Source organism: Puma concolor, chromosome E4, assembly GCF_028749965.1.
Source record: "Puma concolor isolate L17-30 chromosome E4, mPumCon1.1.hap2, whole genome shotgun sequence".
Lineage (NCBI taxonomy): Eukaryota > Metazoa > Chordata > Mammalia > Carnivora > Felidae > Puma > Puma concolor.
In genome coordinates, this window is record NC_141683.1 from 65,359,636 (window position 1) to 65,378,882 (window position 19,247).

General features: G+C 44.6%; 1 protein-coding gene and 1 long non-coding RNA gene across 2 annotated transcripts in view; one reads left to right on the forward strand and one right to left on the reverse strand.

Annotated features, from left to right (window-relative positions):
- Positions 1-769: 769 nt before the first annotated feature.
- LOC147572746 (uncharacterized) lies at positions 770-7,626 on the reverse strand. Its single transcript, XR_015246154.1, has 4 exons — positions 7,408-7,626; positions 4,035-4,157; positions 2,463-2,595; positions 770-1,220 (listed from the first exon to the last, which is right to left on the reverse strand). It is a non-coding gene; the product is annotated as an uncharacterized LOC147572746 (long non-coding RNA).
- DRC8 (dynein regulatory complex subunit 8) overlaps positions 6,196-19,247 on the forward strand; it is a 131,248-nt gene continuing 118,196 nt past the window's right edge. The window contains exon 1 of the mRNA XM_025926301.2: positions 6,196-6,588. Coding sequence (XP_025782086.1) covers positions 6,558-6,588 — 31 coding nt within the window. The 5' untranslated portion in view covers positions 6,196-6,557. The remainder of the gene's footprint in view (positions 6,589-19,247) is intronic.

Genomic DNA, 19,247 nt, shown 5'->3' on the forward strand with positions numbered 1-19,247 from the left:
GATAATAATACTGATGGGGTTTTGGGGTGTTGGTGGGGGTTCAGAGCCAACAGCCAAGAAAGAATTCTTCAAGAAGTCTTTGGTGCAAAAAAAAAAGCGTGGGCAGGAAGAGCTGCCCTGGGGTTGTGCACAGTGACTGCTTATATACTGGGGAGGTAAAGTCAAGAGGAAGTTTCTTAAAGGGATTTCCACATGCTAAAGAGGATTTACAGATTACTGGAGGCCTAGCTATTGTCAAGGTAAGGTTGTTTTTCCCTCTGGCAAAGCAGTAACAGTAAGACCGTAAGCAGTTCCTGGAGATTAGGCTATCGATGAGATATTTGTAAACTGATGGAGACTCTGTTTAACTATTTGTTTTCTGCCCTTTCCTTTGTTCTTGGGCAGCCAGGAGTGCCTGAGGAATCTCACATATATCCCATGTGGGATTGGGGGGGGGGGGTGTGTTAGCTTGTCCTTGGCCTTCAGCTTCCCTTATGGTCCCTCATCAGTACTATATACAGCAATTAAAAAAAATCCACATATGCATAGATCTAGAACTATGCATTTATCCCTTAGGCTAGTTTTCTTTTGTCCTGTAAGAGCCATGTGGACTGTCATTAATCTGTGCAAACTCTGGGAAGGAAATTTCATTATAGTCGTGGTGGTTTTGAAATGGTACAGTGAAGGAAGCACTACATGGGCCAGGAACCACCCTCTTACCGTCTCAGAGAGAGTCAAGAACTTTACGAACCAGGAATCATGCCTCTAAAAAATTTCTAGGATTCCAGGATGTGTATAATAACCCCATTTGTTAATTTTATTATCCCATCTCTTTCCTCATACGTCAGCAGTGAAATTCTTGAAACTAAAAACAAACCCAGTTTACATGATTGTATTGAAGGTTAACAAGGAAGGTGGCATCACAGAGATGGGGATGCTCCAGCGGCCTTCACAACACCTCTCCTCACCCCATGGGTGGACGATGCCTCCTTCAAGAGGGTGGAGAGCAGGCCAGTCCTTGGGACACAGCAGAGGGAAGAAATGAAAAATCCAGAGTGAGATTCTGAGGCAGAACCTCAGGACAGCCTTTAGGGCTCAACTGTAGAAAAGCTACTTTTCCTCTTAGAAAAACCATTTGGGGATCTTCACCCTTGGTGTCGTCATCTTTAATATAGCAGCCATCTTTCAGGGATATTGTGATGCGAAGCAAGATAGTCCATGTGAACTGCTCGGCATAGGTCCTAGAACACAGTAAGTGAACCAAATAATCTCTCAACTGGTCCTGGAGCCATTGAGGAGTCACATGGCCACAGTCTAAAGACATTAAATCAGGCCAGAAGTAAGGGAGCGGTAATATGTGGCTTCATGTCCCAACTGGTCAACCCATCTCCTTATGTGCATCTAACCTCCACGTAACCTCAGGTGGGGGAAACTGAGGTTCCAGAGAAGAAATAACATGGCCAAAGTCATGTAGCTAAAGGGCAGCGGGTCCATTTATCTCCTATTTGCTTGAATCTTCTATTCAGCACTATCTCCTTATGCGAATGCTAACATAAACGAAACTTAATTTTCAAAGATTTATTTTTGGAGCCGGAACTAAAAAAATCATTCCGGAGTCAAGCACCAGCACAATTCTACACTTTTTCTCTATTTTCACACTTTGTGGGGGTGGGGGTTGGGGAGAGGTTATATGAGCGATCATAAAACATTTTATCGAATCTCTGGGTCAGCTTCCCCCTTCACCTCTCAGGTCTGATTTTCGATGAAGGAAGAACAGAGACTCACCAAAAGTTACTTCATGCTGAGAGTCCCTGGAAAGTGGTACTTAGGGCAGGAAATGAATTAAACAGTGACTTGCTGTGTCAATGTGTGTTTTCAAGTGAAACAGAAAGAAACATGCGCTTTTGAGAAAAATACGGCCAGGAGTGTGATTTTCCTAGATGCTTCAAGAATTGCAGTTTCACGTAACATTTACTTTCAAGCTGCCCACAAGTGCTGTAGTCCCGGCTTCCTGCCCTGGGTCTCCCTGAAAAGCCCGAAGGGGCTCTGGCACTGAAAACGGTCTTGTCCGGGGCCAAGAATTTCATGCAATCCTCCATTTCCCAGGGGCCTGAATCTCAATCTGCAGGAAGGTGGGCAGAAAAGAGGAGTCATGGGTGGGGAAGAGCGAATTTTGCCTCATCTCCTGCCCTCTGAACGCTAAACTAAGACTTTTAAGTCTGTCCAGGCAAGCATGCCATTATCTGGTTCCCTTAGAGTCCCCAAGAGTCTCTGTCAGTTGCTTTGGTTGATGTTTTGAAGCGGTATTAAAATAAAAAAAAAAAAAAGTGGGGGAGGAAGGTGACTAATTCTGCCCAGAATATTTGCCCTTAACATTCTTCTCCAAATACTCAGGTTACTAAACAGGATGTCACAATAATACGTATTTAATGAAGAAGCAGAATAGCACAGGGGCTCTGGGATCACAACCAGATTCCTCTTACCGACTGAAGCAGGCCATTAATGTGAAGATGTGGCTTTCTCATCTGTGCAACGGGGATGCCAGTATCAGCCTCATAAGGATGAAAAGAGATAATGTATACACAGTATCAAGAAGGGTTATTTTTATTGCCGTAACTGAAATGAAACCAAACCGTTATTCTGTTGTATTCTGATAAGGTTTTCATTTGGAGATACCAGGGGTAGGTAGGGAAGGTATCTTGAAGGGGCTGAGCTTTCTTCTGTCCTTTCTTTCTTTCCTTCCTCCCTCTCTCCTCTCCTCTCCTCTCCTCTCCTCTCCTCTCCTCTCCTCTCCTCTCCTCTCCTTCCTTCCTTCCACTAATCTCTACACCCCAACGTGGGGCTCCAACTCATGATCCCAAGATCAAGAGTCACATGCTCTACCAACTGAGCCAGCCAGGTGGCCCAGGGAGAACATTCTTGATGTTAACCATCCACGGAAGGGTAATAACTTTCTTTAGGACATGGGAATTAGACAAACCAGAGAAGTAACTGCCTCCCGGTCATTTCCTGGGTCTAGTGTTCAAGGCATCTGGATATGCTTAAAGCCACTTCTGCTTGGGAAGGTTTAAAAATGGCAGGGTGGAAATCAGGAAGGGGCCACAAACGGAAGATGCTAAGCTCTATCATGGAGACTGCAGACGGCATTCGGGGAGCAGTCACCACATACTCTAGTGAAGAGTGTGAGGCCTGGATCAGAATCCCTCCTGTTGTGTAGCTCCCACTGGAAAAGCAAACTCTCCCAGTGGAAGCTGAATCTCAGGAAAGAAGTAGGGAGTTTGACCTAAAAGCGTTCCTTCCTCCACGGAAGTGGGGGTTTATCTCGAAGAAAGTGGATTTCCTCGAAAGTTCTTAAGCTTTGGAAAGCTCTTGGTTACATCTGTTGGGTCTCATGAAAACTCCAAGATAGGGAGTTTGGACGTTGCCATTTCTACTTTTCTGAGTTAACGGAGTTTTAAAGAGATAAAAGAGGGGTGCCTGGGTGGCTCCGTCGGTTGAGCATCCGACATCAGCTCAGGTCATGATCTCATGGTTTGTGAGTGTGAGCCACGCATCGAGCTCTCTGCAGTCAGCATACAGCTCGCTTTAAATCCTGTTCCCCTTGGGGCGCCTGGGTGGCGCAGTCGGTTAAGCGTCCGACTTCAGCCAGGTCACGATCTCGCGGTCCGTGAGTTCGAGCCCCGTGTCAGGCTCTGGGCTGATGGCTCAGAGCCTGGAGCCTGTTTCCGATTCTGTGTCTCCCTCTCTCTCTGCCCCTCCCCCGTTCATGCTCTGTCTCTCTCTGTCCCAAAAATAAATAAACGTTGAAAAAAAAAAAACAAACCCTTTAAATCCTGTTCCCCTCTTTCTCTGAAATAATAAAAAGAATACTTAAAGAGATGAAATAAATGACTTGCCTAGGATCGCGTCAGTCCACGGCAGTGCCCAAGGAAAATCCAGTTTTTGCTTTTTTAATGATTCCTAGTCCAAGAAGATTTCAATTATCCCCAGAATAGGAAAGGAGACATAGTGTGAAGATGTTTTGACTATGATTTTGCATCACTCACACCAGTTACGCTTTCCATTTCAGACACAACTCAGGTAACTGAGTCAATTGTATTCAGAAGAAACATCTTCTTTGTCCCTCACAGGCACGGAACAGACATCTTCCGTGTCCCTCACTGGCATGGAATCAACGCCTGTGTAAACAGATTTAACTCACTATAAATTCAAACATGCAAAAGGACATAACCTGTACATATCCATCTGGCCCCACTGAATAATTAATCAACTGTCATTGTCTAGAACTGTGCCCTTGCTTTTTAACAGTCTGATAGTCTGATTTAGCCTTAAGATTGTATAATATCTGAGTGGGGCCAGAAATAATTTTCCAATTAGGAATTTCAGAAAAACTCATGAAAAATCACGATGAGAATCTTAAGTGAAAGAATGCTCTAGCGACATACAGTATTATCACAAAGTTACTCAAAGTCATAGTTCAAAAACAAAATATATTCTGGGGGGGGGGGGAACCAGTTGTAGTTTGCCATTGTCCAAAGCAAGTTAATAACATTTTAAAAGAATTTAAAGTGTAATAAAATCAGAAGTCAGTTTTCCACAACCAAAGAAAAGTGGACAGTCAAGTAGCATCGTGTAGATAATTACTCACTGGCATTGTAGACGTCTATTTTGTCATTTGGATTACCATTTTTTTTTTCCACTTTGTGGAGCTTTCCAAAATAATGATACTTTTACGTGTAATCAGCTAGTCAATTGAAAAGTATGTTTTAATCTCCTAGTATGTGTCCCAAATTAGGTGACGTAGAGAAACTATGGGTATATAAAAGATGTATATGGTCAGGCTCTGTCTTCAAACCTAATTAATTGGAAGAGAGACATTAATTAATATGTTACTTCTTTACTCATCCAAATTTAGAGAAACCGTATTGTCCGTATTGTCTTAAATATGCTGTAGGAATTCGGGGAAGTAGAGATTAATGTGATTTGGACTATTCTAAATAATCAAAAGCTTTGCTTGTTAGTGAGTCACTGAAAGGACTAATTCCAGTCTTAATTTTGAATATATATGTTATTTCAGTCACAAAAATTGGCAAATTGTTCTAGGCACCGGGGACCAACATGTGGACCAATAAAGTGTTTCCTGTCCTCGAGAGCTCGCAGTACAAGTAAATATACAAAGTCATTGCAGATCAATGGATGAGGCTCTAGGAGTCCTGGACCACAGAGGAAGCTTCAAGGAGTTTGTGACCTTCAACGTCTTGACAACTGGGGGGGGGGGGGGGGGGGGGGCAAATGTGCATTTGCAGGAGGGTGAATTTTGAGAGAAAGGCATTCCAGAAAAAAGAAACTCCAAACGGCCTGTGAAAAGGCATAGTGAAAAGGAAACCTGAGACCAAAGCTGAGGTTTTCTTTCCTACGTTTATTTCAAAGCCCTTCACTATCTGTATAGAGAGAGGCAGTCTTTAAAAACAAACTACTAGACTCTTAACGACCATGAAATTTACATATATGTGAATGCTAATGGTTACTTCCCCATGTTTTGGGGTGTTGAGAATTTACTGTAAACAACTGTATCCATTTTATGGAAGTCCCTATCTTCTAATAGAAGCCATTTTGTGATGATTCGATAGTTTCTAATCAATTTCAAAGAGAATGCAGGTCGTGGCACCAAATGAAGGTCTTCTATAACAAATCCTTATTTTAATGAGGCCTAGTTTGCTTTAGGGTTCACTGAGAGTATAGGACCAGAATAAAAGGGGCATAAAAACTACGTTAAGAAAATCATTAGATACTAGCACCTTGTATTTTGAAGGCCTCAACATTTACTGTGAACAGTTCATACAGGTTTACATAACGTCACTCCAATTAGCATGCACTTAAAAATCATCCAAGATTAGCTTAAAAATCTCCTATTTGAACCAGATAATGCAAAAATCATTTTAAAAAGAAAACGTCCTCGTATAACGAGCTTATCCTTAAAAGGAGACAGAAATGTAACATCAGGCTACGGCATCAAAGTTTGCGAGCAGCGGCACTGAAAACTTTCCCGTGGCGATCTTAACTGGAGGTCACGTCACATTTCACCAGCGAGGACATTTTCCCGTGCACGTCGAGGAGGAAGGCGGACACCACTCGGGGGCCGGGACACCCTCCCGTTTGGGGTCGGAAGCTGCAGCCCCGACGGCGCCAAGTTTGCGCCCGCTGCCCCCCGCGCCCCGGCCTCTCCGCAGCCGGGAGGCCACGGCTCGGCCCCCGGCTCTCCGGCTGCCTGTTAACATCCGCAGGGAAAAGGCTGAGCGGCGCCACGTCGCGCAAACACGGGAGGGAGGGAGCCGCGTCTGCGAGGTCCCCACACGGGTCAGCAGGGAGCGAAGGGCTCGGGGCTCCCTCCCTCCCTCGTCCCCAGGGGGCGGGGAGAGGGGCGCGCGGGGGAGGGGGAGGGGCGCGCGCTCGGAGCCTCCCCCCCCCGCCCAACGCCCCCGCCCCAGGGTCTGGACTCGCGCGGGGGCTGGTGGGGGCAAGGACGCCTCGACCTAGGGTGACGCCAGGCATCTCCCGGGCGACGGCTCCGCAACAAGATGGCGGACGATAAAGAAAGGGAAGGCCCAGGTAAGAGCCGCCCGCCGCGACCCCGGCCCGCACTGGGACGCTCCCGGCGGGGTGGGCCGCCCTCCACCGGAGCCTCCTCCGCCGGGAGAGAGCCGACAGGGGACGGGGCCGCCGGCCCGCCCGCGGGGGAGGCCGCCTCCCGCGACACCCGCAGCCTCCCCGCCGGCGCCTCGGCCCCGCCCAGTCCCCTCCTCCCGCTCCCCTCCCTTCTCCTCCCGCTCCCCTCCCCCTCCCCCTCCCGTCTCCCTTCTCCTCCCCCCCCCCCCCCCCCGCCCGCGCCGAGCTCCCGGCCGCGGCTCCGCCAGGCCGGGGCGATAATGGCGTCCTTGTTCGCGGCCGCCGGCATCCCGCCTCCACAGCCTCGCCCCGGCCTTGCTGCCGCGGGCGCCACGCCGGCAGCCACCGGGCTGCGGGCGTCTGGGGCGGCCCGGGCGACGACGGGCTCCGGCCGCCCGGATCCGGCGGCCTTTTCGGGCCGCGCCGAAGCCCCGCCCGGCGGGAACGCGCCCGCCGCCTCCATTTTGCAGCCTCAGTGGGGACGCGGGGGGGGGGGGGAACGCGGGGGGACCGGCCTCGGGCTCACGGGCGGCCCCCCTCCGCGCCTCCAGTCCCCGGAACGCCCGCCCCGCCCGTCGGGGACAGTCCGGGCACACGCGCCCCGCGGCCCTGGGAGGGCCCTGCGAGGGAGAGCCTCGAGGAGAGAAGGCGGACGAGCCCGACTGCGCGGCGCGGGGTGGGGGGGGCGGGGGGAACCCTCCCGGGTCTTTGAGGGGCGGGCGCCCCGGCGGAGCCCCGACCGTCCGCGCTGAGCTGCAAGACCTTGACGTTGTCTCAGCGCCGCCCCGATCCTCGGGCACCCTCCGCGGTTGCTCAGAAATAACAGCCTGTGTGCGCGCCAGCGGGCGCACTCGGGGCCACAGCCACGGCCAAGAGCCGGGAGACCGGAGAGGCGAACCTCTTAAGAGATGAAAAGTATTCCAGCCCTGTTCCCCCTCTGGAGTGCTTGACACACCCCGTCACGTGTCCCCTGGCTCCGCCGGCGACCGAGTGCGTTTACAAGTGAAGAAACCAGTCTCGTTTGGGTGATCACAGAAAATCAGCGGAGAGACACGGGAAACCGTGCCAAAGATCTACCTAGTGATAACAGGAATAGGATTTGATTTATTTATAGCACCGCTAGCCTGAAGAGTCGGAATGATGGTATTACAGATGTTACCGTTCCTAAGATCGCTTTCTAATATTACTGTGCCCCTTTAAAAGTGCAAGATCCATCCGAAGGCAATGATTACTTTAAGACTCATGTTAAGATGTTTTATTTTTTTAAGTTTGTTTATTTATTTATTTTAGTAATCTCTACACCCGATGTGGGGCTGGGAACTCACAACCTCAAGATCAAGAGTCCCATGCTCCTTGGACTGAGCCAGCCAGGGGCCCCTTTAATTTTAAGACTTCCCCAGGAAACCAAATGAATTAGTTGTTTTTGTTTAGTAAATTATTTACAAAAAAATGGAAAAATCATTAGGGGATAAATGAGCAAGTTAGCTATGGATATGTGTGTGTGTGTATATATATATATACACACACACACATATATATATATATCTTTAAGATTAATGAGCATGAGAAAATGCAGTGGATCGTGTTGCGAATACAATTCTTGACTTTTTAAAAAAATAGATTTTTCTGATATTTCAGTTTTCAGAAATAACTTTTCTCTGTAGAATAAATTCAGAGGAAGAAACAATTCTGTTCATCGCTACAGAAGTAATGACAAAAGCTGGATGTCATTCATTGAGCTGGCATGTATTTAATGCCTCTGGAAGGTGTTCTGATTCGGCTCGGATTTTGGAAGGTGCAAATATGAGGAAAAGCATCTTTTCTCCCAAGAAAAGTGAGATGAGAAAGGAGATAAGACAGCCACAAAGGGGAGAGAACAGTTAGCTGGGCTCAGTGGCCTGTATACCAGGTGTGTTTCTCGTCTCTGCCCTTGACCTGCTCAGTCAGTCTATATTTTAACAGATCTGTAGGTGACCCATAGGCATAGTAAACTTTGAGAAGCAGTGTTACATAGTATTTTTTATTCTTAACAATTTTATGCGTTAACTATAATAGCAGTTTAGAGGACCTCATGAAATAAAGGTCCATTGCCTGAGGGTAACCTAGCAACTCATTTGGCAGTATCTTTTTTTTTTTTTAATTTTTTAACGTTTATTTATTATTGGGAGACAGAGAGACAGAGCATGAGCATGGGAGGGGCAGAGAGAGGGGGAGACGCAGAATCCCAAGCAGGCTCCAGGCTCCACGCTGTTAGCTCAGAGCCCAACGCGGGCTCAAACTCACAAACTGTGAGATCATGACCTGAGCTCAAGTTGGCCACTTAACTGACTGAGCCACCCAGGTGCCCCGTATATACATATCTTCTTTGTAGGGACATGATTCCTGTCCCGTATTTGATTCTGAGCTCTGAAGGTTGAGAAATTACATCTCCCCAATTAGTCGGAATTGATCAGCCTTTGGGGATTCACTCACACCAACAACTAATGAATTATTTAAAATAATTTTTTTTTAAGTTTATTTAAGTAATCTCTGCAACCCAATGTGGGGCTCGAACTCATGACCCCAAGATCAAGGGTCTCCTGCTCTTCCAACTGAGCCAACGAGATGCCCCTGACGAATTAATTTTTCTTCTCCTCCCCCCACCTCCAGCTCCATGAATTATTAATTCATTAGGGGTAGGCTGATACTTTAACCAGAAAGCTGATCTCTTAAACTTTTGGGGAGGGTGAATTTATATTTCAGAAGTTCCTTGATGAACATGGAATCACACAGAAGAAAGATAGTTTTGGAGGATATATCCATTACTCTGTACGCTTCGAGAGGAAGGGGACTGTTTTCTGCTCTGTTAAACTCAGTGTCATGCAGAGTGCTCAGCATATGGTAGGAACTCAGGACTTATTGAATTCAGATTATTTGAATTAAAGATATTTATGTTTCAGCTAAAACACTACTTGCTATTTCCTAAAAATCTATACCCAATGTGCCTACACTATTTTTAGTCCCCCCCCCCCCCCCGTTCTTACAGGTAAGCAGTATCTTTCTATTACATCTGGCTCAACAAACTTTTTGAGAGCCACAGTATTCACTGGGTTGTCTTTCAAAGACAACAATCTCAAAAATCCTCTTTGTAGAAACATACATATATTTTAAAGAGTTCATCTTTTTTTTTTTTTTTTTAATTTTTTTTTTCAACGTTTATTTATTTTTGGGACAGAGAGAGACAGAGCATGAACGGGGGAGGGGCAGAGAGAGGGAGACACAGAATCGGAAACAGGCTCCGGGCTCCGAGCCATCAGCCCAGAGCCCGACGCGGGGCTCGAACTCACGGACCGCGAGATCGTGACCTGGCTGAAGTCGGACGCTTAACCGACTGCGCCACCCAGGCGCCCCAAAGAGTTCATCTTTAATCTTGAGTTTTTTTAGGGGCACCTGGGTGACTCAGTTAAGCCTCTGATGGCTCAGAGCCTGGAGCCTGCTTCAGATTCTGTGTCTCCCTCTCTCTCTGCCCTGCCACTGCCTGTGGGTGCTGTGGGTGTGCCCCCTCCCTCTCTCTGTCTTTCAAAAATAAACATAAAAAAAAAATTGAGGTGTTTTTCTTTTTTAATTATAAAGGAAGATTAATTTTCTGGATTTATGTTGTATCCAGCTCTTCAACATGTAGGGATTAATCTTGATAAAAGTACTGACAACACTAGTAACAAAAATTGCCTATGATGGGTAATTATGTTTTATTTATAGCATTTTCTATAAGACTATAGACATTGACGTTCTATTCAGTTGCAGCATTTTTGTGGTTTAACATAATATATTTCGTCCTAGATCAAAATATGTATATAGTTATGTTAGCTAAAAAAGAAAGGAATTTAAATTTTAGAATCAAGTTAATTCTAGAAATTTCTTAATTTTGTTTTACTGAAAGAATGTTTGAAATGGGATAGCAAAATTTTATTATTTGTTAATTAATTAATTAATTGTTTTGCAGAGTGAGTGAGAGAGAGGGGCAGTCGGAAGGGTGGGGGAGAGGAGAGAGAGAGAGACTGAGGGAGGGAGGGAGAGAGAGGATGAGTCTTAAGCAAGCTCAGCACAGAGCCCAACGTGGGGCTTGATCCCAGGACCCTGGGATCATGACCTGAGCAGAAATCAAAAGTTGAATGCTCAACTGACTGAGCCACCTAGGTGCCCTCAAAAACGGTTTTTGAAGTTCTGCTATTCCACTCAAGTTTTCTCAGCTAGAATATTTTTTTCCTTTTCTTTCTATTTTGTTTGTTTAAATAGAGAATCAATGCAATTGTTGATTCTTTGAATCTTTAAATCTTACTGTTTCTGTCTCCTAGAGAATTTTATATAGGACTGCAAGGAACTTCTGTTTGTAATTAGAATTGTATCTAGGAAACAAAGTGCTTAGGAGTAAAATTCTCTAACTTTTGGCAGGCTAGGGAGCTTTGGAAGGTATGTCAGTTTTTTTTAGTAAGCCTCAGATACTCAAAAGCTTGCTTTAGGATATACTATTTTTGTGGGGCTCACGGGTGGCTCAGTCAGTTAAGCGTCTGACTTCAGCTCAGGTCATGATCTCACAGATGGTGAGTTCAAGCCCCACGTCGGGCTCTGTGCTCACAGCTCGGAGCCTGGAGCCTGCTTCAGATTCTGTGTCTCCCTCTCTCTCTGCCCCTCCCCTGCTCGTGCTCTGTCTCTTTCTCTCTCAAAAATAAGTAAATGTTTTTTGGGTTTTTTTTAATTTAGAATATACTATTTTTTGTACTAAAATCTTGCTCATTACTTTGCATTGCTTGGTAAAGTTCACTTCAACTATCAACTCCTAAATGGAAGAGGTTTTACAGGTTTTTGTTTGTTTCTTTCCCTGTATTGTGCTGTTCCTTTCAAAACCCAACATTTGGAAATCTAACGTAAAAAACTACAATCGGACATTACTTTTTAAGAAAGGAACTGTTGAGGGGCGCCTGAGTGGCTCTGCCGGTTAAGTGTCCAACTTCGGCTCAGGTCATGATGTCGCGGTTTGTGAGTTCGAGCCCGGCATTGGGCTCTGGCTGACAGCTCAGAGCCTGGAACCTGCTTCGGATTCTGTGTCTCCCTCTGTCTGCCCCTCCGCTGCTTGCACTTTGTTGCATTGTCTCAAAAATAAACAAACACTAAGAAAAAAAAAAAGGAACTGTTGATAGTACAGGGTATACTATGGATAGTAGAAAAAGTGAGCTTTGGAGTAAGACCTGAATTTTGGATTCCAGCTTCCCCAAGCTCTGTCTGATCTTAGCCAAGATGCTAGACCTAAGGAGCCTCTGGTTCCTCAAATGTAAAGTGGGAATAATTATACCCATTTCATAACGTTATTAGGTTGGGGACAGTGTCTTCTTACTCATCTTCGTATCCCCAGCACCCACCGTGATGCCTGACAGTAGAGAAATGCTGAATAAATAGGAAGGAAAGTGCTGGACACCCTCTAGGAAATATGTAGCTCTCAGTATATGTGCGGCATGGAATCCAAGAGGAAGAAAAACTTAAATCTAAGTCTTTCCAGTTGTCAATCACACATGATGCATTCATGCATATTTTGGGGGACCATTTAATAAGTTTTCTCCCCGTTTTAGACAGATATCAATCTAGGTAGAGATGAATGGAAGGAGAAAATGAACTTACTGAAACTTGATATACTTCCTCTAGTTCATAATAAAATTTGGGAGGAAAAACTGGGCTGAAATTGATGTTTGTAGCGACCGGTAAAAACTTGTCAAGAAAACGCATGCTGTAAAAAGCAAGTGGGCAGTGAGACACCACTTCACACCCATTCGGACGCCTATGATAAACAATAGCTGTTGGTGACGCGGTGGGGGGGGGGGGGATTGCACCCCTTACGGGCTATGGATGGGCATGTAAAATGGTACCATTGCTGTGGGAAATAGTCTGGCAGTTCCTCAAAAATTCAGATATGAATTATTATATGAGCCAACAACTCTGCCTCTGGGTTTAAAATTTTTTTTACTGTTTATTTCTGAGAGAGAGAGAGCACGCACGCATGCACGCGGGAGGGGCAGAGAGCGAGGGAGAGAGAGAATCCTAGGCAGGTTCTGTGCTGTTATCGCAGAGCCCGACGTGGGGCTTGAACTCACGAACCACGAGATCACGACCCGAGCCGAAGTCAGACACTCCACTGACTGAGCCCCCCGGGCGCCCCTCTGCATCTGGGTTTCTACCCAAGATAATTGAAAGCAGGAACTCGAACAGGTATTTGTATGCCCGTGTTCATAGCAGCATTATTCACAATAGCCGAAAGGTGGAAGCGACTCAGGCGTCCATCAGTGGGTGAATGGATACACAGAATGCTGTATATGCATATGATGAAATATTGTTCGTCCTTAAAACAGGAGAGACATTGTGACTTCATGGTACCACAGGGATGAACCTTGAAGATATTCTGCTAAGTGGATTTAGCCAGTCACGAAAAGAGAAGTACTGTAGTATTCTCCTTATATGAGGTACCTAGAATTGTCCGATTCATAGGAACAGCAAGTTGAACAGTGGTTGCCAGAGGTTAGAGAAAAGGGAAGTCGTTATTCAATGGGAAGAGAGGTTCAGGTTTTGCTAGATGAAGCGTGTTCTGGAGATTGGTTGCACAACCACATGAATGTACCTGGCACTATGAACTGTACACTTACGAGTGGTTAAGACGGTTCATTTTTTATGTTTGTTTCACCACAATTTAAAATAGATCAAATGGAAATGTTGAGTACATCCAAAATGAAAAAAAAAAAAGGTACTTTTTTGGGGGGAAGGCAATTTGGAAGTTCGTGTTAAAGAAAAAATGATGTCCACATGCTTTGACTCTTTAATATACTCCTGGGTATTTGTTCTTAGAAATATATTCTGGAAAAAAGTGAGAAGAAAACAAATAATTATTTTAAAGTTACTTATAAATTTGAGGATACACATAAGATCTACTTGTCCAACAAATGGGGGGGTGTAAAGTAAGTTGTTATGTATTGACTTATTGAGCTTTAGCTATTTAAAACAACATATAAAAATTATATGCATGAATGGGTAAAGATTACAGGGGAACATAGGATGAGATCAAGTTGGATAGATTTTTAGGGGCATTCATTTTTAAAAGCCTCATTATTTTATTTTTTAAATGTTTATCCATTTTTGAAAGAGAGTGTGCGTGTGCGAGTGGGGAAAGGGCAGAGAGAGAGAGAGGGAGAGAGAGAATCCCAAGCAGGCCCCACACTGTCAGCACAGAGACTGATGCAGGGCTCAAACTCACAAACCACAAAATCATGACCTGAACTGAAGTCAGACACGACCGGCTGAACCACCCAGGCTCCCCCAAAGTCTCATTATTTTATTCTATTTTTTAATTTTATTTTTTTTAATGTTTATTTATTTTTGAGAGAGAGGGAGAGACAGAGCATGAGCAGGTGAGGGGCAGAGAGAGAGGGAGACACAGAATCCGAAGCAGGCTCCAGGCTCCAAGCTGTCAGCACAGAGCCTGATGCAGGGCTCGAACTCACAAACCGCGAGATCGTGACCTGAAACGAAGTCGGACGCTCAGCCAACTGAGCCACCCAGGCACCCTAAAAGTCTCATTATTTTTTATTTTTATTTTTATTTTTAATTTTTAATGTTTATTTTTGAGAGACTGAGAGAGAGCATGAGCATCGGAGGGGCAGAGAGAAAAGGAGGCACAGAATCCAAAGCAGGCTCCAGGCTCCAAGCTGTCAGCACAGAGCCCGATGCGGGGCTTGAACTCACAAACCGTGAGATCATGACCTGAGCCGAAGTCGGACACTTAACCGACTGAGCCACCCAGGAGCCCCAAAAGTCTCATTATTTTAATGTCATTTATACAGAAGCTTTAAAATGCACTGAACTGTTTTTATAATTTAAAATCTGTATGCCAATTGTAAATTATTCTTATCCATTTGTGAAAATGTGTTTACCACACCCTGTACTTGACAATGCTTTTGTAAACCTCTAGTATGGATCTTATAGATATGAAGAGTGTAATAAAGTAATTTATTCTTTAAATGCAGCAATAAATTTGGAGTCTAAAGACCTGGCTTGAGTTTGGATACTGCTTTTTTTTTTTCCCAGATTTTACTTGGGCGTGTCACTTAATTTCTCTGAACTTCAGTTCAAAGAGTTCCCAGTCTAATGAGCACTTACTCTGAAGTGGGCCCTGGGCTAAATGTTTTTACATCAAGTCGGTCATTTAATCCTTCCAACAAACCTATGTGATAGATGCCTCTGTTAACATCCTTTCTACAAATGAAGAAACAGAGGCTTAGATCGGTAAAACACACTTCCAGTTTCAGCTCCGACAGATGAGAGCTTGGAAGTGATCAGTCCTGTCACTATAAATGGGAAGAAGCACTTGGTAATTTTGGCAAATTGCTGGAAGCTGCGTGAACCACCATAAGTGTGGGAAACTCCCTGAGATCCTGTAGTCCTAGGCAATCCCTCTCCCTTGGGTTTTGCTTCCAGGAACCCTACTGGGTCATCTGGTAAAGAGCCCAGAAAGACCCCATGTTGTTCCAGCAAGGGAGGGGGGAGAGTAAACATTTTGAAATCTCAGTGCATTCCTCATAACAAAGACCTGCTCTCCAGAGGAAAGAGACTTTACCAGTGGATCTGAGGGGGCCAGGAAAAGCGAAAAAACCGTCATGAAGGTCACAGCCATAGACGGGTCCACTAAAAGAATGAAGTTTAGTTATGAGATAGATGCTTCTCTTCACTTCCACCTTCCCACCACATCACACAGTTGTAGCACAATAATAGTGGATCACAGATGAAAGATGTGTGTGGTGAACACTCTGGTGAAGGAGGAGTCCTTAGAGGAATCTGGCACCTGGAGCAACAGCAAATAGTAAACACAGCCCGATTCCTAAGTAGATTGACATAAAGCCTCTTGTTTGTCCGTCTTAATTCCTATTACTTGATGGATCATGTCTGGCTTTCAACAAAAAATTACAAGGCATGCTAAAAGCAAAAACACAGTCTGAAGATGAAGCAAGAGTCAGAACTAAACTCAGATCTGTGATGCATATTTTGGAATGATCAGATGGAGAATTTAAAAAAGAGCTGTGATTAATATGTTGAGGGCTCGAATGGAAAAAGTAGCAACATGCAAGAACAACACGGGCAGTGTAAGCAGAGACATGGAAATGCTAAGAAAAAAATCAAAAGGAAATGTTAGAAATCCAATGCAATAGAACAGAAGAATATCTTTTATGGGTTCATCAGTAGACTCGACATGACTGAGGAAAGAACGATGGAACTTGAAGATGAGGTCAATAGAAACTTCGCAAACTGAACTGTAAAGAGAAAAAAGAATGAAAAAACAAACAACCCAGCATCCAAGCACTGTGGGACAATTTTAAAAGGTGTGAAACACACATAATTGGAATACCAGAAGGAAAAGAATGAAAAGATGGAGCAGAAGAAATATTTGAAGTAGTAATGAAGCTTTTCCCCAAATGAATGACAGATACCAAAACAGATCCAGGAAGTTAAGAGAACACCAAGCATACCCTGTTTAAAACTGCAGAAAACCAAAGATGGCAAGAGAATCTTGAAAGAAGCTAGAGGAAAACAAACACCTTCCCTGGACTTTGTTGGAAACCATGTAAGCCAGGGGAGAGTGGAGTGAAATATCTGAAGTGGTGAAAAGTCAGAAAAGCAATGTAACCAAGGTCACTAGTGATGTAAACGAGGTGAAGCAAGGACTTCATTCAAGTCTGACTCCAAGGCCAATGTCTTCTGCCTCTATGCCTCACATAGAGAAGTCAAGTGGACATTTAAATAAAGAAGAAAATAAAAGTCACCCACCATCTCATTATCTAGAGTAGTGCTCAAACTTCAGTGAACATCAGAATCACCTGGAAGCCTTGTAAAAATATGGATTGCTGAGCCCCCAGCCCAGGATTTCTGAACCAGTGGGTCACACCAGGGCTGTGAGAATTTGCATTTGTATCAAGTTATCATGGGATGAGGATGCTGTTAAAAAGCACTGATCTAGGGGCGCCTGGGTGGCGCAGTCGGTTGAGCGTCCGACTTCAGCCAGGTCACGATCTCGCGGTCCGTGAGTTCGAGCCCCGCGTCAGGCTCTGGGCTGATGGCTCAGAGCCTGGAGCCTGTTTCCGATTCTGTGTCTCCCTCTCTCTCTGCCCTTCCCCCGTTCATGCTCTGTCTCTCTCTGTCCCAAAAAAAAAAAAAAAAACAAAAAAAAAAACAAAAAAAAAAAACACGTTAAAAAGCACTGATCTAGAATCAAGTTTGTCATTCTGATGTGTTTCTTTCCAGGTTTTTTTTTTCTTGGCAGATTTGTATTTTGTTGGTTTCATATAGTTGATATTGTAGATAGTTTTATCCCCGGCTTTTTCACTTACTCTTTTTTGTTTGTTTGTTTTTTGATTTATTTTTGAGAGACAGAGAGAGACAGAGCATGAGGTGGGGAGGGGCAGAGAGAGAGAGAGAGAGAGAGAGAGGGAGAGAGAGAAACAGAATCGGAAGCAGGCTCCAGGCTCCGAGCTGTCAGCACAGAGCCTGACGCGGGGCTTGAACTCATGAACCGTGAGATCATGACCTGAGCTGAAGTCAGATGCTTAACTGACTGAGCCACCCAGGCGCTCCTTCACTTACTCTTAATAAGCACTTTCCCATGTCCTAAGTGTTTCTCAAACACATCATTTAAAATAGCTGTATTCATCGTTATTTATGGCACATATTTACTTAAGCCTTCCCTGACTGTTGGATATTTAGATTGTTTCCAAATTTTCTGTGCTATAAATAATGCTGCAATCAGTGTTCTTCCAAAAGGACCTTTTGACCCAGCTTTGATCCCCACCCTCTACCCCCTTTGAATCTCACCTCTGTTGGATCTTACTAGTTAATAACAGAGGGTAATCTAATTTCTAAATTCTAGGAGTACCTTGTGATCCTTTTATACTAATTACATTAATTCTTTTTTCAACTTCTAATAAAAAAAAAAAAAAACCTTTTTATTAACCACGTAGTGGCCAGAGTTTATGATCAGTGTAAGATACATATTTGCTTTTTGTTTGTCTGTTGTATTATAGCAGAAACTCCATGAAGTCAAGCGACTTGTTTCATTTACTGCTGAATCCCTGGAATTTAGGACAGGGTGGAGGAAGTAGCAGTCCCTGTAAATATTTGTTTAATGAATGGATGAACCAGGAGTAACACATTGAGTAAAGAAATTTAATGTCACCCTTCATGATCTCATTATGGGTAAATGAATTTTTCTGCTAACCTTTAAAAATAAATGCTGAAAATAGCCCAGAGCTACCCCCATTACATTTGCAGAAGCACTGGGACTGGAAACACATATTTAATCTAACTTCACAGCAAGCTAGAATGCGACGTCCACTTCACCATGGTGATTGAGCACACATGTTTATTTTTACCATTCTTGAAACCCCACTAGCACGACAGGAAGGGAATTACAAAAAAGGCACAGACCTACAAGGGTAAAGAGAGTGGGAGAGGAGATAATAGCGGTTTCTAAAAAGACGTTAGGAGAAAAGAATAAAAAGATACTAGGAGAGGATGTAAGAAATTATTAAATGGATGGATGAGTGGCAACTAGCCTAGCAGACCCAAAGGAAAGAAACCCAAGTCTGTAGAGGAAGGAGCCCCGAAGAAACAAACCAAGGGGAGCCGTACTACCCTGGGGACGCTCGGGATTGACAGCAGCAGCCATTGCTGAAGGTGTGTGTGTGCAGTGAGGCTAAATATGGGAGGTGTGGATTGAAGTCACGGCACGTGGTTGGATCTCCCGTCCCCTGGAATGACCAGGTGACCACTTCCCTTCCGTCCACGCGGGAGACTGGAGTCGTACTCTCTGATGACTTTAAATCAGAGAGACGGGATTTAGGGATACCAGCACAGTTGATGGTAGGAGGAGATGTGCCACCATTTATTATTGTTACCATCTGTGACATAGTAGCTGAAATATTATTGCAATTTGTATGAAATGTAATTATTGTCACATAGGTTAAATATTCTGAGTAGGACTCAAGATAATAAACCTGGAAAGAGGTAGTGTGTCTAACAGGATGTCAAAGAGATGGGGATTTGAAATTCTTTTCGTTAGGAATGAGGAAGAGGCGCTGTGTGCGTCTCTAACCGATTACTGGATTCGCACTGGTATATAAAGTAGTACACATACTAAAAACTTCAAAAGAAAAGTGAAAGGGAATCCAGAGATTCAAAGACTTGAGGTGAAATCCGTAAATACAATGAAATTTCATGTGAAGCCGCAATATAAAAATGAGAGGGAAGGGGCGCCTGGGTGGCGCAGTCGGTTAAGCGTCCGACTTCATCCAGGTCACGATCTCGCGGTCCGTGGGTTCGAGCCCCGCGTCGGGCTCTGGGCTGATGGCTCAGAGCCTGGAACCTGTTTCCGATTCTGTGTCTCCCTCTCTCTCTGCCCCTCCCCCGTTCATGCTCTGTCTCTCTCTGTCCCAAAAATAAATAAAAACGTTGAAAAAAAAAATTAAAAAAAATAAAAATAAAAAAAAAAAATGAGAGGGAAGCTGTCTCAAATATGGCCTCAGTTTCGATGACCTTGA